This window comes from Rhipicephalus sanguineus, chromosome 7 (genome assembly GCF_013339695.2).
Source record: "Rhipicephalus sanguineus isolate Rsan-2018 chromosome 7, BIME_Rsan_1.4, whole genome shotgun sequence".
In the NCBI taxonomy this organism is placed as follows: Eukaryota; Metazoa; Arthropoda; class Arachnida; order Ixodida; family Ixodidae; genus Rhipicephalus; species Rhipicephalus sanguineus.
In genome coordinates, this window is record NC_051182.1 from 124,414,035 (window position 1) to 124,438,417 (window position 24,383).

General features: G+C 45.1%; 1 protein-coding gene across 1 annotated transcript in view; it reads right to left on the reverse strand.

The window, feature by feature from the left end:
• The window catches only part of LOC119398981 (GTP-binding protein Rhes-like), a 60,343-nt gene extending 36,774 nt beyond the window's left edge, over positions 1–23,569 (reverse strand). The window contains exon 1 of the mRNA XM_049417486.1: positions 23,549–23,569. Within this exon, the coding sequence (XP_049273443.1) occupies positions 23,549–23,569 (21 nt within the window). The remainder of the gene's footprint in view (positions 1–23,548) is intronic.
• Between the last annotated feature and the right edge of the window lie 814 nt (positions 23,570–24,383).

Consider the following 24,383-nt stretch of genomic DNA (forward strand, 5'->3'; position numbering starts at 1 on the left):
AAAATTTCAGGTTGGCGCCATGGCTACTTTCTGGCTACTTTGAACCTCTATTTTAGCGCATTCAGTAGCCATTTTTTCTCCGCAGATAAAATACCGAGCAAGCCTGACGAGTACCCTTTGTTTCCAAGCTTGTCTGACGCGTCAGCCAGTGTATGCGCGTGTCCTAGCCCCGCCATGAGTCTGGTGCTCATCGAGGCACCTGAACGCAACGCGCGGTGCGCTTGCCGAGACGGAATGATGAAGTTCTTGTTCGCCTAGTCAGTGTCTCACACCCACAATGGAGGATCGGCGAAGAATTCGGTGTTTTTATAAATTTAAATAAAAATGAAGAAATTGGACATATAACTTACAAATTAAAGATGAAATTTAAGTACGCCTTTTGGCTAAGATCAAAACTGACGAAATTGCGCGCATGTTGGCATACGCGTGGCTAGCACGCTGTTCACGCTGCCCACCATTGGCGCCGACGCTATACGAGCCAGTTTTGTAGTGCTGACGCACAGCGTGGGTTCTCGTGTGACCTTGACAAGAACAGAGATCCGATACAAAATGAAGCTGGACCGGTCATCTTCGAGCAGATATCACTTCTTGAAGCTGGTCGTGCTTGAAGTCGCAGACTTCAAGCACGACCTGCTTTTAAGATTAATATTCCTACTGAATGGTTGGCTGGAATGTTCCAATCTTACTCTGTCTCTGGCAATTACTCTATTCTATATAGACTGTATGCAGGTAATTGTTCATTTATTTGCAACTTCCTTATGGCTTGAAGACCAAGCATGAGGAGAAAAAAACTGTGTTCGTATGCTATTTTATTGCTGGCACAAAATGGTATTTCTTGTTCAATAACAAAAACTCTTTTCATAATACCGCTTTTCTGCCATTTGGCTACAAGTTTGGCGATAAGGGTAAAAGATGTGGCTACTTTGGCTACTTTTATCTTGAATTCTGGCTCCTTTTCGAATCTACCCAATGGCAACCCTGAGTTAGTCGGCGAAGAAGTTATGTACATATCTGCGATATAACCCCGCCTCGTGATAATTCGTACCCTGTGGATATCCAATTTGATGATATTTTTCCTAATAATGCAAAACTACTCCCCCATCATACTTTAGACGGTTTATTACAAGAACATCTGCAGAGCATTAGCACTAACATTATTATTGCTACAGATGCATCACAGTGCGACGAAAAGTCAGGTGTTGGTATATTTAGCCCGAATTTGGACTGGTCTTATTCCCTTCGACTACCCGACTTCATACCCGTTTTTGTGGCTGAATTTCTGGCAGTAGTGCTCGCATTGCGCAAGTTAAACTCGACAATTACATCTGCCGTTATAATCACAGATTCCCTATCCCTCTGTGCTGCACTTTCTGCTGGGGTTGACTCCCACGTAATAAAGGCGTTTCGTGCACTGGTACCCGTGCATTTGAGAAACGTTCGCTTAGTTTGGGTTCCTGGACATAAAGGGTTGCTCCTAAATGAAATTGCCGATTCCTTAGCGAAGTCGTCGATTAATGGACCGATTTTACCTTCTTTTCCAACATCCGCTTATGTGACGGCTGCGCGATTTCGCAGGCGTAGCATTATGGAAGTTTTTGCAGACACAGCACTCACAAGTTCCACAGAATATCGGCACTTATTATATCCCTGGCGGAGGTCATTTTGTCAAACCCGTAAACTGGAAGTGTCAATTACGAGGCTACGATGTCGTGTACCGAGGCTAAATTTCTACCGACACAGGTCTGCTCAGGCACCTTCTCCACTGTGCGCTTTCTGTGGTGAGCTGGAAACAATTGATCATTTCTTTCTGACCTGCAGGCGATATACTACAGCACGAAAAACCCATTTGGAAAGACCTTTACGTGCTATAGGATTGAATTTATCTGTGCCGGTGCTTTTGTCTTTTGGAGCATCTATTTCTGGGTTCTCCAATGCGAAGGTTTGCGTGGCTGTGAGGGATTACCTCAGTGAAACCAATCGGTTAACTAGCTAATCTATATTACTATTCTTCTGTGTCAACACATGTATATATTTAAAAAATTCGGGCATTGATTTATTTTATTTCATTATTGTTATTTCTTTATTTATTTTTCATATTTGATCAAGTGTCAAAATTTCCTATCAAATTTATAGTTTTTCTATTCTGTAACCTCCCCTCTAAAGAATTATAGCATTTATAAAACCACTCAAGTCTTGGCCAATCCCCCACAGTGGGTGTGAGCCAAAGTTGCAGGTGAACAAGAACAAGAATGATAGCATCGTTCGCTCGACCGCAGAAGACGTGTTGTTTGATGATCTAGTGCTGTGAGTAAAGTATCAAGAGATGACAGTGACAAGTTTTGAAAAGGGTTGCCGGAAGACATGGGATGACCGACTGCGGAGGAGAACGAACGTCCGCGTGGAGTGAATTGTCATGCCGGTGATTATCAAAGGTGCGTCGCGCAGACCAGGGTAACAAGACCCAGCTATGAGGTGCAGCTCGTGGTGAACATCCGCTTTGTTTTGTTTACAAAGGTGACGTCTCAGTCACTTCTTGTTCTTTCTGAAGTCAACCATTGCTGCATTGCTGTTCCTGTAAATAATAAATGTAGAACTTACCTTGTAATAGCGCGGTACATGTACCGCGCTAGTACGAGCTAAATTCATGGATGATCAACTGGCCCGAACAACAACACTTCTGAAGTATAGAACGTTTGAGCGAAGTGCCCTGCACGGCGGTCGCACCGAACCAACGCATGCTCAGGCTGATAACTTTGGTCGTCTACCAGTGTCAACATGATCGAGTGCATCCAGCGAGCACCGATATGGCAGAACGAAAGCATTAGAACAAGAAGCGACGTGTTAACCCGCGCAATGACGAAGCGGCTCGTCTTTGCCAACGAACAGCGGCGATCCATTGCTTCCGTCGTTCTTGCTCAGGAGTCCTTGCGGTAAGTGAGTAAAACCGTGTTCCGGGCGCGTTTTTGTAGGCGTTTGGGCACTCCACTCCACAGCAATTGTTATTCGACATCCCTTGAAGTTTCGGCCACCAAACATACGACCACGGCGGCCGTCTGTTTGCTTTCCCGAGAGCAATGACTGAATTCGCCGCCTATGGCGCTTCCGTCGGCGCGCACTAGGCGTATAACCAGCTGACCGAAATACTGCGACCCACTGCAGACGGAGCCAAACGAATATAAGCGTTGCTAACGTAACCGATCCATAAAGCCACCATCATTTCCCTGGGTAATATGTTAATTTTATACGCACTAGCTCATTAGAATTGATGGTTCACGTAACGCCAGAAAAGTGATTTTAAGGCAGGCAACCCTTGACTTAGATCTTTTATCTGAATATTACAAAATAGCAAACACAAAGTGCCGCTTCCTAGAAGCTCGAATGAGGTCAACTCAAAGGTAGCCGAATCTAGTTTTGATTCGGTAAATTTTTTTTTTATGTCAACTCAACGAGAAGACTGCGTGTACACCACCCCTCGGTCCCAACCTCCTTGCGTCTAACTTACCACAATTAAAGAATAATGTACGAAACAATCCAAGAGATAGATGAAGAGGAAGGCCGGGAAGTTAACCAGCTATTAGAATACGGTTTGCTACCCTGGGGCTGGTGTGGGGAAATAGCGGTCGGAAAGAGGTCAAAGAAATATAGTGAAAAATACACACAGTCGAAAAAAAAAATCACAGCATATCCACGGAGTGAATGATGATGAGTGGGCGAAGCTGCGGAGGTTCATCGGTAAACCGTGAATCTTCCGTGAATTCTGCCCAGTACATCATCACCGACGTGAGATCGGGCGCGTTTATACTAAAGGTTCGATGAGTTATGACGACTTGCAGCTCACTTTAATTTTACATGTACGCTGTGAATTTTCATTGTTTAGAAAACCATTGCTTTAGAAAACACCTTGCGTCTTTCGTTAAGCAGCTGGCGTCTTTTTCGTTTTGCTTTAGAAACATCTGGCGTTCTTTCGTTTTGTTTTTACAAAACATCTGGCGTCTTTCGTTGGTTTATTTCATCAATCAACGGCGTTTTGAACAAAATTTTTATTGTTTAATCACGCACAGGAGAAATCTCACCAGGCACTACCTTGGAGGTAAACAATGGCTGCTAATGGGAATGAGAGACAGAAGAAGTCGGCTTTTAGCTAACACTTACACTTCTACAGAGACAGAAGAATTCGGCTTTTAGTTAACGCGCACGCTGCGAATTTTTTATTGTTCAACAACGCACAGGAGAAATCTCCCACCGGCACCACCTTGGAGGTCAAAGGGTAAGACTTGTTACTCACTACTACGAGCACGACGAGGGACGAACGGGTGCCGCCTTAAGGAGCTTCGCCCCTAAAACACAAACAGGAAGGGTTTTCTCATTACAGTCGTTCAGAAATGTGGGTGGATCGCGAGACACGCAGTAGCGCTTGTACGGCCTTCATCTGGGTCGTTGTGTCATGTCAATGGCGTAGGATACTCCCTTTCGACATAGGTCGGTCGTCTAACTTGTAGAGCCTGTGGGAAGGGGTAGTCCCTGTACACTGTATTGCGGGCTAAAACCAACGAAAACTTCTTCGCGTAACTGGGATTCAATGCTACGGCCTGACGCTCATATGCCGAATGTTTTGCCCACTGGGCTAAACGCCAACACTTGCCACTGCGTATATATCCGAAGTATACGAATGCTTTGTGCCCGGGGTGCAAAACTGATGCTAAACGAAAACACTTTCTATGGTGATGTGTTGGAATTTTATGGTGGAGTAATGAAAAGCCTCCTCTAGCACAAATTGTAAAGCCGACATAGAAGATTGTAGTAATCGGCAAAATTCCTACTTGGTGTTAACTTGTTGCAAAAGGCGCGTTTCAATTGGTCTCAGGATTCGCCGGCCATGGGGACGTTCCGGTCGCTAGAGAGATGATTAAAGGAGCCATGCTGATGCCGCCTGAAAGCTACGCTCCAGGGAAACCTGCAGCCCACAACAAAAATAGGCATACGCACCAATTAGACAACTCCTGAATGCGATCCGACGTGGATTTCGTTTCTTAGGTTTTAATATGCGTTTTTCAAAAACATATAGCTGTTTTGGGACATAAGATTAAAACGAAAGCGCACAGGCCCCATATGCATTCGCCTAAGACGACTCGAAGGCGAAATACCTTTTCTAATTTTCCTGCTCGGTCGATGTATTGATCCTACCCGCCCCCCTTCCAAAAGTTTTCGCCACCTAGCGGGGTTTGCACTGCCTCCATGACCCGACGCATTGCAAGCTACCTGAAACTTCCGGGTTTGTCATGTCCTGTGATTACGTGAGCATGCGACGTCACGCTATGTGTCGCCATGATGACGTCACAAGACCTGGCGATTTGTGACGCCATTATGATGTCATGCAGGCACGTCATCGCTCGGTGATGACTTTTCGCTTCACGTGTGTTGACGGCGCCGACGCCGGCGGTCAATTTTGACGCTCCATGAGGCATATAAGGCTTTCGGCTTAAGTGTATTATTGTTAATATCATTAGGTTTTTACGGAAGTCTAACGATAGGAGGTTCTAACGAATACTACGTAATCTACTGTCGCAGAACTTTTATTATTGGTAAGCGATTCGTAATGCTATATGCACTAAACCAACGCCTCCTCTATTTTTTCAGTGCCAGCCAGATGCGCTCGATCCGGCCGTTCACCACGCTCTCCTATCCACCTTTCTTTCTCTCCCCCGTGGGCTAGCTTTCGCGCCTGCTTTGCGTTCATGGGGGAGAGGACCCTTTAGGTGGTGCCTCATGACGGATATAAGACGCGGTATTTTAGGGGCGAAGCTCCTTATAGCGGCACCCGTTCGTCCCCCGTAGCGTAGTATGTAACCAGTCTTACGCTTTGACCTGCAAGGTGGTGCCGGTGGGAGATTTCTCCTGTGCGTTGTTGAACAATAAAAAAAATTCGCAGCGTGCGCGTTAATTAAAAGCCGAATTCTTCTGTCTCTCATTCCCCATTAGCAGCCATTGGCACGTTCCAGTAGGAAACGTTAGTAGAAGTAGAAGTGTAAGTGTTAGCTAAAAGCCGACTTCTGCTGTCTCCCATTCCCAGTAGCAGCCATTGTTTACCTCCAAGGTAGTGCCTGGTGAGATTTCTCCTGTGCGTAATTAAACAATAAAAATTTTGTTCAAAACGCCATTGATTGATGAAATAAACCAACGAAAGACGCCAGATGTTTTGTAAAAGCAAAACGAAAGAACGCCAGATGTTTCTAAAGCAAAACGAAAAGACGCCAGCTGCTTAACGAAAGACGCCAGATGTTTTCTAAGCAATGGTTTTCTAAACAATGAAAATTCACAGCGTACATGTAAAATTAAAGTGCGCTGCAAGTCGTCATAATTCATCGAACCTTTAGTATAAACGCGCCCGATCTCACGTCGGTGATGATGTACTGGGCAAAATTCACGGAAGATTCATGGTTTACCGATGAACCTCCGCAGCTTCGCCCACTAATCATCATTCACTCCGTGGATATGCTGTGATTTTTTTTCACGCACGCAAAACGCAAAGTGACAACGCGTAAAGTAAAAGAAATGCAAATATCTCGCTTGTGTGCGCTGCGTTCCGTCTCGAAATGCTACATGTAGAAAATAAAGGAGTATTTTATATATCTCACGGAGAAAATACGGACGCAATTGTGGGACTACATTCATTCATTGTGGCTCTGTAGCCTTCGCTTCAGTGCCAAGAAAAGTTGTCCGCGAGTATAGGTTCTGACCGAGTGCTCTGTATTCGTGATGCTCTGCAATTGAAACCGCGGAATATCACGTGAAGCACCGTCGATGGAGCCAAGTGCATGTAAACGTTGCTATCATAACCTATCTATAAAGCCACCATCATTTCTCTGGGTACTGCGCTAAGTTTCCTCAGAGTAGCATATCAGCATTGTTGCTTCCCTAAACGCGAGACAAGTACTTTTAGGATGCCTTGCCCTTCATTTGCATCCTTTATGCGCGTATGACGAAATAGCAAGTATTATCCTACAGTACCTATAATTTCGAAAAAAAGTCAATTCGAAAGTGACTAAGCCAAGAATTCACTTTGCAATCAGTAACCATTTCTATGTCGACTCAACTTGAGTGCCTTGATGCCCCCCCCCCCCCCCCCGCTTAGAGTGGTGTCAGCTTTTGAAACGGCAGGTGCCGCCTCCTCGGCCTTGGCGTAGACGTGTGCGCCGGAACCAAAATCACCGGCGGCGGCGCGCCGGTATTGCCACCTCAGGCGGCGGCGCGTGAACGGCGCGGGGTTCGTCAGACCGGCGGCGGCGCGGCGCGGGGGGGAGGGGGGGCGAAGCAGTGAATGCTATAAGTACAGTACGGTCCACTGTTAAAGGGAACACTCGAATGAGCAGCCCCTAACGGCTAGTGGATGCGGAAACATTGTTTGTGCACGTTACTAGTCTATCATAAGGGTTCGGACTTGTCAACCCCCGGTAGTGTTATGCAAATCTAAGCTATTGCGCTTTTGTAGGAGAGCTAAATCCGGACATACCCGAAACGCAAGTGTTCCCTTTAACAGTGGACCCCTCTGTACACGCCGTAATGTTACATGAACGAGGGCTAGCAGCTAATTCTTCTTGCTCCGATCTCACTTAACTCTACAAAACTTTGGTGTGTGGCAATACGGCCGCTCCTGGGAGAGAAGCGGTTTTCGGTAAGTTTGTCGTATCAGTGGTCCGAGCGCGAAGCAGTAAGATCACAGCGCTCACAGCCCGTCGAAGGTATACGAGCCGTTCGCTGGGTGATGTCTGCCGAAATAGCGCGCGTGCCAACGCTCTCGACCGCGCCCTTATAGTCAAAGTTCACAGTTGCTGCTCGAGTTACGCAGCCCCTCTCCCCAGACATCCTTTGCTGCTCCTTCGCCCTGCAAATGACGGGCGGGGCATTTCCTTCTGCTTGAGGAGCAATCGACGGCAGGCCTCGCACGCGGGTTGATGTTATTCCGTGTGACGGAGATGGCCAGCTTGTTTCATCTCTGCTTGAGCCATGTTCCTTGCCAACGCTCGCGAGCTTTTACTCGCGGGTAGAACATACAATGCGCGGAGCGGTGTTATCGATTTAGAGTTTATACGGAACATGACGGCGGCGGTGAAAACCGGTCCTAAGTGTGCATACAATTGCTAACGCAATAAAAATATGTAAAAATGCGTCGAAGCGGACTCGCCTTTTTCCTGGAAAGCTGCATCGTCTCCGCTGTAAAGAGTGCGTCCGTTGGAAGAATCATATAATCCGGTGCCTTTTCCTTTGGTTCCGTTCTCGCTTTCAATGCCCTTCTTACAGGGGACATCTCCTCGCCACTCATTTCTTCATAAAGCACGCGTACAATGTCAGTACCAGGGCTGGGCAAAGATACTTTGAATTTGTATCGCGATACGATATAAGATACCCAGGCAAGAAGTATTGGAGATACAGATACAATATACCACCGCAATAATTGTATCCGATACGATACTTGCTAAATGTATCTTAAGATACTTCGATACATTCGCAAATTTGTAATGACAGACCACCATAATGTAGTACCGAACGCCCATGTACAAAAGTTTGCTTGAAAATTTCCTTAATGTGAACAATTTTGTTTTATTTTAATGAAATGTCTGTTAGTATCTCAAAAGTTTTGTCCTTCTCGCTCAAAGTGCATTAGGCTACTTCCGACAGAACTTATTCGAGTTTGCTTCGGCTGCTTAACAGAACAGCTGTTCGCTGACAGCGGCTCTTGCTTGTCATTTTTGTAATTGATGAGAGTCGCTGCTCAGCTTGCCGACCTCAGCTATCCGGTCGTCATTTAATTACCAGAACTTCAATAAAATCCTTCGCACGATGGCGCAAATACCAGTGTGGAGTTTTATCTTGTCTGTAAAAGACCGCTTACGCAATACCGAATCACCGGTGTACAGCAGCGACAACGCTGCCAGCGACATATTTCGTGACGCATTGTGTGTACGTATAGAGCTAATAAAACTGCAATGACTTTTCATGTTCTACTTACCTGCTGGCGTAAAACGTTCGTTATCAATATGCGCACTAACTTTCAATCTTTTAACAATTTTTCTTCAACGAGAGAACATGTGCACCCCAGAAATACCTAATACCTATTGCATTATCACGTGGTGGTGACGATGAAGAAGGCGGCAGTCACTCTGGTAGAAACGAAACTGCTCATTGGGCAAACTTGTGCCCAGAAAAATAAGTAAATCAGTGTCCAAGCAAAAGAACGCTGTACACCGACAGCGGCAATAAATGTCGTTGGCCTTCGGTGTTCTCATCATCGGCAGAACGCGTGGTCCTCTATTCGTCAGCGATGGAAACTTCCAGCGTTGCCGCTGCTGCTCGCGTACTGCGCATAATTTTAATAATAATTTCTGCGGTTTTGCATCACAAAATTACTATATGATTATGATGGACGCCGTAGCGGAGGGCTCCGGAAATTTCGACCCCCTGGAGTTCTTTAACGTGCACCTAAATCTAAGTACACGGGCCTTAAACATTTCGCCTCCTTCGAAATGTGGCCGCCGCGGCTGGGATTCGCGCGTTATCTTAACAGAACAACTTGAAACAATCGCGGTTTCCGAAAAATCGCAACGCGGCTTGAGCCGAGCGCTGCTCATATTTTTTTTTTTTTTGCGATTCAAACCCAATCACATCAAAATAAAGAAATAAGAGCACGTGGCAGTATAGTTGCACAAATCGTCGCAGGACACCGCTACTATTCACGCCACCTATAGCTCCGATTGCCTGGCGATTTGTAATAGTAAAACAAAAAATTAAGGAGGCCTAAAAAAGGAAAAGAAATATACGTATAAATAAAAGTAGTAAAGCCGTTCTGTATCAAACATTCATTGTGAATAAGTATTGAAACGCGATACAGGCGGCACCCCTAATAGCTATGACAATTCAATTCAAAGTCATACTTGCAAAACAGACAGCAATGCGTTCAATTAAGCACTCATACGTCATCATATTTACCTGTCTTAAATGGTGTGCCCCAGGGAAGCTTACTGGGACCGCTATTATTTAATGCTTACATCAATGACATCGTGGATGTTGATCCCAGAATGAGCTTTGTCATAACTGCTGATGACACGAACCTACTTTTTTCACGCCCTGACGCAATCGAGTTAATTATTCGGTGCAATGAGTTATTGAACAAGGTTTTCTTGTCGTCTACCAAAAATTTATTGAAAATTCATCCTCTGAAAACAAAAGCCATCGTATTCCGAGCAAAAAACAAAATATTTTCGTCAACACAAGCGTTAGCTTACGCAGGTGAAGACATTCTTTTTGTAGATGAACATAAAATTCTTGGTGTTACGTTTTCATCGAACCTCAGCTGTAACCAACCTGTCGTTGATATCTGCAAAAAAGCCTCTAGTATAGTCGGTCTGCTAGCTCGTTGCAGACATATCTTACCCGCAAAGGTGAAATTGCAAATATACCATGCTCTTTTTCTTTCGCACATAAATTACTGCAGTTTGATGTGGGCAACCACGACAAAAACTAACATAACGAAACTTGAGATCCTACAGAAAAAGGTCATTAGACATATAGCTAATTTAGATTATTTGCCATCAACGCAACTCGTGTGTCGGGACTACGGTATTATTAAAGTTGAATATATGTATACCTTTTGCATTCTGTGATCCTGCTATTTCTCTTCCATTTAATTGAAACAATTCATTAAAAATACCGCATGTCTAACTGCAAAAAACGTTTTGTTAAGAACAAGAAGCAGTGACGTTTGGTTTGTTCCGAGGTTTCGAAATAATTACAAATCGCAAACATTACAATACAATCTACCAACCATTCTCAATAAATACAGTCACGTAAACAGCTTCTCATTAAAAGAACTGCGATCCTGTTTTGTTAATATAGGCTAAAGTTTTGACGTTGTAAAATGTGTTGTTTTTGTACGATTTCTTTTTTCTTTCAGTGTGTGCATCCATATTGTACCGAGTAGGTTATATGATGAAAAACATATATACGATAACAGTGTCTGTATAATTTTCCTTGACATGTGATGTACTTACATTGTATGATGCAGGTCATACACAAGCAGCAAATTTGTATATATTTCTTCCCTGATATTTCGTCATTATTCCGTAAATTTTTTTTGGCGATAATGGTGGTATGGTTGTTGGGTTTTTCCTTTGTATTTTTTTCCTTTTTTCGTTTTTTTGTTTTTGCTCGCGTCTATGTAACTATCTTCTGTGCTATGTTTGGTATCAGGGCCTTTTTGTAGTAATGTAATATATATGTTTTTCTCAACGTATTTGGTATTGTAATGTTAGCTTATAGTAAATTTATCGTTGTCATTGTCCCAACTGCCCTGTATAGGGTTCACTGGCCTCGTCAAGCTGTCCAGAAACAGCTTTTAGCCAGTGAACCTCTCCAGAACCTGTTTCTTTCTGGGAAATAAAATGATTTGATTTTGATTTGATTTTGAATTAGGCATGAAGTATCGTCAACATACCTGTTAATGTATGACAGCAAAAATATTTAATGCCTATGAAAAATTGACTGAGACGGCTCCTTGGGACGCTTATGAGGAAAACGAATAATTTGGCATAACAATGTTTCTCGAATCCCTTTTCTAACAACTTGAAGATAGCTCCTAATTATTTCCCGAATTATAATGCAAGCTCAATTTCGCTGTTCTACTAAGCAATAAGCAGGATGTTTGGTACTGTATACTCACTTCGCGCACGCATAATTACATATTTGCTTTCAAAATCGCCTTGGCAGAACAGTAAACTCAAGTGAAATATAAATGCGTAAACAGTAGCAGAAATAAAGCAGACAGTTCAAAGTAAGAATAAAGCAGAGAGCTTATTTTGGCAGCGCGTTGCAAGAGACATATTGCTGTGACCAGACCGAAAAAAAAAAACGGTTCAGAGCCCTATCTAATGTACGGGATGCAAGAACAGGACAACTAAGCCTGCACTTGTGCTAACAATCAAATTATGATTTCAAAAACTCTTTGAAGATAGCAGAAACATAATAATAATAATAATCGTTAGGGTTTACGTCCTGAAACCATGGTACGAATATGAGAGGCGCAGCAGTGGAGGGCTCCGGAAATTTGGACTACCTGGAGTTCTTTAACGTGCACCTAAATCGAAGTATTTTCGACTCCATCGAAAATGCCACCGCCGCGGCCGGGATTAGATCGACAGCAGGAAAAAAAAGATAGGGTACACGAACATATATCCTGCTAGGTAAACGCTTCATCTATTAGATCTAGCATCGGTACAAGTGGTGCTATAGTTAGGACCTTTTTTGCACATAAGTAAATCGCATGTAAGTCGAACTTACATCGACAAGATCCTTCAAACCGGTGATGTGTGAAAGCCACGAGACGCAAAGCAACCCTATGCTTCAGATTTCGTAAGAAAGCACTTCCCAGGGGAGCGGCATCAGAATTCGCGCGATAATCGCCGCACGCATTGTGGTACGCGGCGCTGGACAGTGGATAAGGGTAACTATCATGGCACTGGCACAGGAGAAAAGAAAAAAAATCGAGAAAAGAAAGGCACGTGAACTAAGCATAGACGTTCGCGCGCTTGTTCTGTCGAGACTACGCGAGTGGTGTCATGTTGCTCTGCTCCACCAACAGGGAGGCGCACACCTCATCGCCTTCCAGAAAGATAAGGATATGTCACTGCACTTTCTTTTATTCAGTTGGTTTAGTGGCACCAGTACCAGCTTGAGAAGCACAGTTGAGCCAGCGATTATTGTTTCGTACGGTGGTGTTTCTATAGGAGTATCTTGTATCTTAAGATACACGATACATTATTGAATGTATCGGAAATACATATACAGATACTCGTCTTGCGAGACGTATCGCGATACAGATACAAGATACCCAAAGAGTATCTAAGATAGTATCTCAGATACATGTATCTTCGATACTGCCCAGCACTGGTCAGTACTAAGCGTTGAACCTATCATGGTTTCGCGCTTGTCGGCTACAGTCTTATCGCTGCATGCGCGGTCGCAAACGCACAAAATGGAGCGAAATCAGTTAATCGCGAACGATAGTCGTGCGAGAGAAGCAAGAGCGGGTGGGTGGCTGCATAGCAATGCAGTATGGGAGACAATTCACAACTGTTATTTATCGTATATGGACCAGTCGAGAGTACGTACCCTGATGATGTCACGTGAATCACTGTTCTGGCATCACGAAGTGCACGAAAAAACAAGAGACGCCATGAGAGAATAACGCGCTCGTTGTTTTTGTTTTTGTTGTATTTTCAGAGGCTGTTAGAACCCTTTATAAAAACAGGGCGTGCAAACTCGGACACAGGAGAGTAGTCAAGACACCAGAAACGCCACTAACAACTGAAAAATCACACAGCGGCGGAACCGAAGGTAAACACTAATATTTATCTGCGCATTCCCACGTAAGAGGCCATACCTATCAATCAAGTGCGAGTAGTGGTCAAAGTGAGAGATAGCTGTTCACTCTGTAGACTTTTCTCTTATGTCCGTGTTTCCACGTCATGTCGTTTTAACATGAATACCTACCAATTAGCTCAGCTATATTCTAAGTTTGCCATTCTCTTTACTTTTGTGTGTATTTATCGATTCAGTCGAGTAAGAATGAAAGGAAAATGTGTACTAACGCACCGAGATATATATATATATATATATATATATATATATATATATATATATATATATATATATATATATATATATATATATATATATATATATATTACTTATCTATTTTATTTATTTATGCACAGTGCACTAGGTCCAAGACTCCAAGAATATGCTATCGAGCGAGTTGGGTCGTGGCCCTTTAAGGCTGGTGGACGCGGCAGCGTTAAGGTCAGGCAATACTCGTGATATATTTCTGGTGAAGAAAAAGATACTACAGCTTCTGGGGAGCTATTCTCGATGCGTTAATCCAAAGGAGATGTCCACAGTCTATTTCGGCAGAGCGCATTCAGTGATTCAAAAAAGCGGTGAGCCGTGATGTCACCTCGCTCTTGACCACGTCGCCGCACCGAACTCGCCAGCACATTCCTAGCGTAAGAAGAGAGTGGACGAAATGCAGAGAAACAGGAACTTTTCAAGTCTGAATTTGCATATGAATGTGTCCCAGATGTTTGAGAACGATGCAGGGAATGCGTACCAACCTTACAGCTGCGTTAGACGAGCGGCCGCATTAAACCTAAATCGATGGCTAACACGATCAAAAGACATGTGCACCGAAAATCGGATCTCTGGGGGCTTCGTTCGTTGCATTGAAGCGCATTCCGTCCCTATCATTTGCGTCGAGAGTGTTTGAAAGCTTCGTGATGTCATGATGGCGCTGCAGAACAAGAACCGGAAACAGGGTGCGCGCTTCTCGCCGAGCTCCGCTATTTAGCGGGCGCTGAAATGGACAGTTCATTACATGGACACATCGAGAAGAGCTCCTCGGTGCTGCGAAGTGCTGTGTTTTATTTCCAGATCCACCATTCGAATTAAAAGAAAAGGCTAACGGCGGCGCGGCGGCGGCGGCGGCGGCGTGATCTCTCTTGGGACTTCGGCGGCGGCGCGAGCGGCGTGACCAAAAACAGGCGGCGGCGGCGCACACCTCTACCTTGGCGGCAGCGTGACCGCCATTTTGAATCCCCCGCCCGGTGACTTGTGCGTGGCGCTCGTGCTGTTTTTACGTCGGTGCTCGTTTCTCTCCCGTTCTATGCGCTCGCTACTGTCACCATGGCCAGGTGTTGCGTGCCGCAGTGCACCAATCATTCCAGAAACGCTGGGAGCTGTATCGTTTTAGAAGATAGAGGTTTCTTTGGACAGTACAAATCAAACGTGACAAGCGGCATCCGAAGAACACATTATGCATTTGCAGCGTAAGTTTCCGGCCGGTATTTCCAATGCACATGCAAGAATAATTCTGCCGGTGTTAACCTTGCGTAAGAAATGGACACACTGATATCAGGTACATGCTTAAAATGCTCTGGTTCACGTGTGCATGAATCGTGCATTTTTCTTCGCAAACATTCTTTACTGCATTTGGTTGGTCCTGTATCTGCCTTTGATTTTTGCTTTCGCTATTTTTGTGATGTGAAATGTATCATGGAATATATTGTGGATGTTTGTCTGCAGATCAGACCCTTCTTTTTTCCTAATAATAATTATTTGTGAGAATTTACGTCCCAAGAACTCCGTTATGATTATGGGAGGTGCCGTATATAGTGGAATGCTCCCGAAATTTTGACCATCTGTTGTTCTTTAACGTACACCTAAATCTAAGTATGCGGGCCACTGTCATTTCACCTCCATCGAAATGGAGCCGCTGCGGCAGGGATTCCATCCCGCAACCTTCGGGTCACCAGTCAAGCACCATAACTAAAACCACGGCTGGTTCTTGTTTTTTATATTCCTTTCCGTGTTTCAAGTACGCCTTCTGTGCTGGTCTGATGCCCATGTATGTATGTGGGCAGTTAAATGTTTTTTATCCTGCCCTGTTTCTGTGTTTCAAGGTTACATTTTCGTCCTGTCTTAAATAATTACGCAGTTTCTGTTTTTTTTTAATCATTTACGATCACTGTGAATCGACTAGTGGCAGTTGTGTTTTATTGTGTAATTTGCGTTTTTTTTGTGTAATTGCTTCTGTCAGCGCAGCAATAATGCGCACAAATAAATGGCCTGCATACTGGATATTAACGCACACACACACATTCAGTATTTTATTTCTTTGAGCAAGCATAATTTATTTATTAATAATGTAAGCCCTGAAGGCTCATACAGGAATGCGCATACAAAGAGTTCTCGCGAAGCGTCTATACAAAGAAGACGCATGAAAACAACAAGACGGGGAAACATTGTGGACACGCTATGTCAGTAAAAAAATACAAGAAACAAAGTCAAGTTGTACAGTGAGTACGTCATGGAAAACCAGTTAATGAAATAAAAACTCACAGGCTCCCTTATGCGTTCGCTTAAGACGGCTCGAAAGTGAAAGCCATTTCCTTCTCAGTTTTTTGCGCACAAAGCACGGTTTTGCATTGCCTCCAAGATCGGAGGCACCTCACCTGGTTTTGCACTGCCTCAGTGATCTGCCCACTTTTGAACAAGCTACGATGTCATGTGATAACGGTATCATATGACGTCACGCCAAAAATTGTGAAGCCATGATGACGTCATATGGTGACGTCATCACGTGACGATTTTTTGCATCCCTCGTCCCCAACGTCGTGGTACGCTGACGCCGTAGACGCGGGACGCGGGACGTCCGCCACGGTGGTATAGTGGTGACGGAGCTCGGCTGCTGACCCGAAAGTCACGTGTTCGATCCCGGCCGCGGCGGTTGCATTTAGGTGGAGGCGAAATGCTAGGGGCCCGTGTACTGTGCGATGTCAGTGCAGGTTAAAGAACACCAGATGGTCAAAATTCATGGAGCCCTCCACTACGGCGTGCCTCATATCATGGTTCTGGCAAGTAAAACCCCAGATATTATTATTATTATTTAAAGAGACAAATAAACGACGCCGTGCATCTGCCGCACAAAGTGTAAAAGAGTATTGGAAACACTCAATAATATGTACATGCAATTGGGCATGCGAGAGAACCTGCAGATACAAAAATAAGAAGGAAAAACGCACTGATACTGCGCGCATGCAAAGTTTTACGGCATACTACTCAACGACGTATTCATCGTTTTGATAAGGACTCAAGGTGCAACTCGAGTACCAATACAATAGCGACTACAGATTGTGAGCAAGAAATGTCAGCAATAATAATGATAAAGAAGCTTTCGCTTCACTTTAGCAGGATATTCGCACCATACTGCCCCTTGGCCCTTTATTCTGTGTACAATATGTATGATGCCATTTATAATAAACGAGTAAATTGTTTGCAATCTTAGCAAAATGAGCCACCTTAATCGCGCTTAGGTAGCTTCGCAACACTAAATTGTGTGTGTTCAGATACATATACTGCTGCTGCTGACATGTATACAAATACTTTAAACGATTATTTGTGTATTTGGAATGCAGAGCTTACGAGAAAATTAAGTAAGACTTTAGACTTTATCGTTTCCGGCGTAAGGAAGAGGATTCGTTTTCAACGTAACAGAGTCTACGTATACCTCTAGCGCATAACACATGCACAGGCCGTCAGCTTACATGAATTACATGCTTCCTTAATAAACATTTAGGCAACAACAGCAACAAAGGCTGCCCAAGCTTCAAAAAAGAAAAGAAAGAGAGAAAGCTCACTAGCGTGCACTTATTTCCGAACGTATCCGCGCACCGCAAGCGCTTTCTGTAGCGCGTTTCGCATGCTGCCGAGCTGCGGCGGGATTCGCAATGGCGGCCGTCGTAGCAGACGACGCGCCTGTCCTCACCCTCAGCGGAGCGCGCGGGCATCAAGGCACCCTAGACTCAACGCGAAAACTGCGCCTCCTTCCGTCCGTCCGTGCCACCGTCTCCCATGATAGACGTATTGCCGTTCGAAATATAGTACAAAATAGGAATTTCTTGGCGGAGCCGGCTTTCAATGAAAGACCTGAAGCTCATAAGCCGAATGTGTTACCGACTCGGCTAAATACCCACACTTTCAACTGTAGATATACCTCAAACATAAGACCAAGTTCTACCGGCGGCACAAAACAAACGTAAAAGGAGACCACCCTCTGTGAAGGCTTCGTTAAGTTTTGTGGTAATGAAATGAAAGCTTTCTCTAGGGTAAGACTTGTGAAGGAGACGGGAAGCGTAAAAATTTAATGCCGAACACGCATTTTGGTGATCGCAGGATTGGCCTGCCTTGGGCCGTTCCAGACACCGACGAACGCTAGAATCAAGAAGAAAGATGCATTGCCCACGCCCCCTGTAAACGATGTTCCAGGGACGGCCGCCATGATAGATTTTCTTAAAATAAGCCTAGACGATTATGCGCCGCTCAGACATCTGCCAGAGGAGATCTGCCAGAGCTGTGTCCAGTGACAACTAGTAGGTTCTCGCCAATCTTATTGCGCTTTTTTTTGCTTGACACAGGTGTTGTGCGGCTAAAGTGGCTGTTGCGTACTCGATGGATCAAGGCCAGAAAATTTTATATACGCTGTCATTGGTCATTATTGTTTTCTTTTCGCGGTGGCGTTAGCGTTCTTTTAGGGGTGATTTATGGCCGCGCCCATTCAGAAGGATTGCTCAAAATTCGAGTCTCCCGTGCAAATGTTAGTGCACTTGTTCACATGACACAAGCGTGCCGTGGTGAAAGGGACTTTAGTGTTCCGCACGCGATAGATGAGGTTCACGAAATTTTAGAACCGCTGTCATTTGTTATCATTATACGCCTTCGTTTTGCTGCTTCCGTTCACAATAACAAGTTTATCTGCGGCTGATATCAATACTGGCATATGTCACAACAATGGAATCTTTCACGCATACGCGTCTTCAATAGCGATTCACAAAACGGCGAGCACATATTGAGATTCGCGAGAGAATCTGTCGTCAAGGGAACTCGAGCGTTGGCAAATCGAAGTCTTCATGGGGTGGGTTCAGTTCCTTATGAGGGCATTAGCAGTGCCTGTTCTGTGGACCAGACCGCAGAATTAACCCTCGCAATTTGTGACAGAAAACCGTCGTCAAGAGGGGTGGGCTGCTTGGGCTACGGAACATTTCTGCACAGCCCACAGCGCGCAAGTTTATTGTGTGGTCCGCAGAATAAAGCTGCACTCTATTCTGTGGTCTTGTCCACAGAATAAAGCTGCACTCTATTCTGTGGTCTGGACCACAGAATAGTCACTGCGAAAAACGCACGCGTTGCACGCTCCGACGAAGCTCGCCGGTTCAAGGCCATTCGGCGCCGATTCTCCGTTCGCGCTTTACGCCCGAATGAGGGTGTTTCTTGTGCGCCCTTACCGGCTCCATATTTTTTTTTGTAAATTAACGGAAACAGTGGCGTCAAGAATACGAAAATTGTTTGAGTTAGATATCTTGTTGAACGCGAAATCTACAATTTTTGGTAACGTGGACTCGATAGGTTAGGTGTAATTTTTAAGGCGAAAGCTTTAAATGCTTCATCAAACGTAAAAATTGGCCGCGTATCTGCGTGCTTCGTTGCAAATGTCGTCTAAAGACGATAGAAGAGGCGCTGCGTGAGATATGGACGCCATCTGGCAATACGTCGGGAAACATGAGTGCTGTGTTGCGGGCTGGTAGTCCCGGCGCAGCGGTAGGCGAAGACCGACGGTGACCAACGCGACCGGTGGGGACGCCGGCCAGCCCGACCACGCTGTTTGGCGCGATGCGCCGAAGGAGAAGAAACGTCCGCACTCAACGAGTACTCTCCACAAACTCTCTTATTCACACGTCGCCTGTGTAAAACAGGAATCCCAGAGCGGCGCCCTCTGTCATTCGTACAATGCAATACTGAACCGAAACCGAAACACAACATGAGCTTGTGCAGAGAGCACGGAGGAAGACAAGTTTCAGCGCAGTCGCATTTTCAGCGCAGCTTAAGAAACTAGGGTCTTTAAAATTGCGTATCTATGTATTTTCTATTAAAGGGACACACCACCTAATACTTACCTAATGATGTTGCTCCTCAGATATGCGTAATATTTACTTTTTGATCTACAACGTTCACAAGTATGAACAGCCATACCAGTTCAAGATGGGTGGGCGGTAAGCAAGTGGTTCAACTTTGGCGGGGTGGCTGAATCGGGTGACGTGCCGACAAACAGAAAGACAGACCAAAATTGCTGCGTTTAAGTTCCCCAAGAAAGACTATCGTCCCTAAAATTGACCGTGGGAGTCCCGCTTCGGCGGCGTCAACATGAGTGATGCGAAAAATTCTCATGGAGTGATGACGTCATGACATGACGTTATCGTGACGTGACAGATCGCCAAAATTTGTGACGTCGTTATGGCTATCCTGGTTTCACCTGAAACGACTGCTAGCAACGCTCGGCGAATATCGCACCGCGGTGTTTCAGAAGCTTCGCGATTGTTGCAGATCATTTTGTTAAGATTGCGCGCAGGACGCGAATAATCAAGTTTATTCGAGAGCTTACGCGAGCACCAGCGATAACGCTGGAAGGTTCGTTGGCTACTGTAAAAAGGGGGCTATAGTGTATCTTATCATTCGCCGATGATCAGATTACCGATTACCGCTCTCAGGTTGCAGCGTAAGTTTCCTTTACTTTGCGTTTGCATTTTTTCGGGCATAGGTTCGCCCAAATAAATAGTTTAGTCTCGAACAAGCCGACTGCTACCTTCGTCCACGCCACATCCCCGTGACAATACTGGCGAACCCGTTACTGTAACGCTACTTATGCTTCCCGCCAAATATGTTGGCGCTGCGCGCCAGTTTCTGACGCTGATGCAAAGCGAGTGTCCCCATGTGAGCGTGGAAAAACAAAGATCAGCAACAAAATGAAGCTACGCTATTTTCTCTCATCTTCGTATTTAATTAGTTGAAAATGGACTGATACTATGCTAACTGTACTAACTAATATCGGTCTGCGACTTCAAAGAAAAGCTGCCTCGAGATTTGAAATTCCTTAGCTTGTCGACCGTAATCTTTGATAATCACTCTCTCTGGAAAGATTCTGCGCAAAGTGTAAGCAGGCATACCGAACTTATAGTTAAATTATTTATTAGCACCTTACTTGTGTCTTGAAGATCAAGGAAGATAGTGAAATTGTGTTATTTTTGTTTTTACATATTCGAAATGATAATAATTATAGTTAAATGTTAAAAAGTATATTTATAAAACCGCTTCTATTTTACGTGTCTACAAAAGTGAAGACAGAATTAAATAGCGCGGATAATTTTGGGTACTTTTAGCTCGAGTTTTGTCTCCTTCCCAAATCTACCCAATGGTAACGCTGACCTCGCTTGTCCTTTCTCTTGCCCCTCTACGGTTAATCTGAATGCGTCATTTAGATCACCTGCAGCGCACTCTAGGTTATTATAGTCAATCCCGATTAAATCAAATTTGAATCATAACGATCCTTAAAGTTGGACACGTTATAATATACCGATTGTTTCGAAGAAGGCTGCAAACAGTTCTTGAAGGTAGAACGCTAAAGGTCAGAATACGACTTTTTTGGCAAAGTTCAGAATGCGCACGTTAGAACAAATGTCTTTTGTTTTAATTTGCTCGATTAGCTAGCTAACTAGGTATGACCTAAATGTGAGCGGTGTCATGCATGTTCCGCAGTTTTACGAGATGAAAAAAAAAAAGTGGTATCGTGTTGGAACCGTGAGGTGGCATCTTGAATCGGTTGCGAGATGACGTTTGGGAGATGACGTTTCAAATGAGTGATTATCATCAAAGATCACCTCCTGTATGCCGCTAGCAACCTCGTTATTCGTCATTTCGGTGACCCTTAGTTAGTCATGCATAAATAAAGAGAATTTAGTTGTATTTTTAAATGAACGATTATCAATTGCTTTTACTGGTCTCTTTCGCAGAGCAGTAAATTTTAAAGGGTCGCCATAGGAAATTATTGAGTTGAGTTAGTTTCAAAGATTAGGCATGTGTAATAACTAATTCGCCATTCCTGGCGAGAACAGAGCGTTTTTGAGCGAGAAAACGACGAGATCGAGAAATTGGTGTGGCGCCCTCTGTCATGCCCCGTGGGTACCTCCTTAAAAGGACGTGAGATCCTCTGTTTGTGATTATTCAATTTTTGGTACGGCTTACAGATAAAAAGTGAATTGCAAAAATTCGGACAACGTATACGCGTGCAGTACGCCAGAGTTATTGCTACATGTTACGGTCGCTGAGCTCTGGGACACCCGCTGATACCAACAGATATCCGCAGCCGAGATAGTGACGTCAGGTCCTCCGTTTGGTGCGCGTGATTCAAATTGAGCAGCTGCATCGGAGACTTTCGGTGGCTGTTTTCGACACAAAAATTTTGTTTATTGGTGCGCAGAAAGGGGTGATAGACTCCAACGCAGGTGAGAAATCAATCTAGCCAACCTTAATATTTTCCTGTAATCTGCTTTTATGAGTATTCTACCACACGGACACTAAAGGAAAATATTAAATTTGGTTAGGTTGATTTCTTAAGTACGTAGTCTCGGGTGAGTTCGGGAGGGCTTGTCCGTAGTGATCCTCTATTTACTTAATGCGAAATAAGATCAGTTTAGAGAGGGGATAGGCAGAGTTTTCGCTTATCCCAACCTATACTCAACAGATCACAAGCTAGCACGCTCTGCATGCTCCCGACGGGGGTCCTACCCCTCTAGGGGCTTTCTGAGCACGCTCCACCCCGACATTGACCCACTCTGCCCAGATTGTGGTCCTGAATTTTGCTCATTAAATCGCATGCCCTGACAGTGCACTGGGTTATAGGATTTTATCCAAGAGGAAGACCGGAGGAAGACGACCACGGACTCCAAACAAGACTTCTAGCTCCTGGCTGTCCAGAGGGCTCTTGAACGAGCGGAGTGGCATGGCCTCTCTGTTCTGTCTCGATATTAGCCAATGGCTGGGTGGGGACCTACCTAGTACCCCCCCCCCCTGTTTATTTTCCCAGGACCTCTATAAAGTTGTATACTGCTACCAATCCTACTAGTTCCCCTTTAATCTAAGAGAAATGCAGAAAAGAGTCGGGTAGTCTCGTATGCACGGACAGTTTCACGTTCGGATGACTTCCACATGTGTCTCCGTTGGAGACCGCAGTCAAGACTAAACTAGGTCAGGACCTTGACCAGCTCGCAGAAATACGACCAAGCCACTGCGTGTCTTGAAGTGCAAGTTGTATAAGGCGTAAGCGGGTACAAACATCGTAAATTACCGCAGCCGTCGGCCCTGCATTGAGGATGGCAGTGTCATAACGTAATTGAGATAAGATACAACGAGCGGGCTCATGTGACCATGCCGTTGTATACGGTGGCTGCACACTGTAAGGATGACGAAGGGCCATGGCTAGGTAGCAAGAAGGCTGATGTCCGAGATATCGTCCGTGTCTCGGCTAAAGTCCTCAAGAAATAAAGCATGGCGCCGTAAAGGATACGCCCGGCATTCCAACAACGGGCCGCTTTCTCACCTACGACTGCTTTGGTAAGCAAAGGAGAACCGGTCAGTGAATCATCTCACTGAAATTTCTAATGAGGAATTTTTTCTTGAAGTTGTTCAGTTTGGATTCGAGTTTCCCGAGCGAGGAGAGGACAAAAAAATCTGCTTCGGTACTTTCGGATGTCAAGGACGAAAGAAGTGCCGGTGTATACACGTGGAACTGTGGGACAGAAGACTGAGAAGGCTTCGGAGTCAGGACTGTGAGGTTTGTGCGACTTCAACCACACAATAAGGCACTCGCGATTCGTAGACGTCAGAAAAGCCTCTGTGAAGCGAAGAGTGGCCTTTTTTTTATTTACTTCGAGATAGAAACGATAACACAACACTCGACCTTCGAGTGTTTCAGGAAGTAAAAGAAAAGAAGAACGACTTGAAGATTACCCGCTGCGTCGTTGGTGCGCTATCGGGAGTTTGCTTTATTATTTTTTAAAGGACTGGAAACATTGACACAGGTAAATATACTGTCAAAGGAACGCCGCGACCTGACGCCTTCACGGGGGTAACCCATGCCGATAGCGCGCCCGGGTGATTGCTTAAAAGCACGTGCGCTGTTTAGTCGCACCTCGATTAACCCCCGCCACGCCGAACATTGGCGGTGGCTTTTGCACTGCGAGCGCCTCTTGCCGACAACAAAGAGTGCGTGGGTTTTCTTCAAGACCACATAGTGATCGCAGTTGTGCCCTTGTAAGGGAAGGACTGAGACCTTCTGCGTAGCAAGAGACGGGGAGCTCGGAGGTAGTACTCGAGGCCCGATGGTATTACTCAGGTTTGCGCATTCATTTTTCACTGCGAACAAGGCTCCCGTGCGGGAGCCGAAACGTCTTGCTTTTATCTGAACCTTCATGGTCGGCGTACATTTTAATTGTCCACCGCTCAGAGGTATTACTATAGTTCGAGGAGCTTGGAGGTATTACTTTAGGTTTCAAATATCGCGAGAATCCAGATAGTGCGCGTCAGTGTAGTTGGAGTGTTGGGACACTGAACGCCGCACTGCCTGTTTGTGATAGGCAGTGGTCGTGAGGGCACACCATTTCATTGGCGTACTGAAAGAATAGTCCTAAATCGGGAGACGTCAGCCCACGCGAATACGTCCAGATGGACGTCACGAGTGTTATCGGAGACTACGGCAAGTTCCAGAGGAACGTCTACCTCTTCTGCCTCCTCAGAGGTGTGCCCAACGGTCTTCATCTGGTCATATACAGCTTCTTCCTGCCCACGGTCGAACACTGGTGCGCGAGGCCCGACGGTTTTGCCGCGAACGTGACGTCCGAGCAGTGGAAGTCTCTGGTGCTCCCGAACTCGACGGCCGATGCTTATAGGTC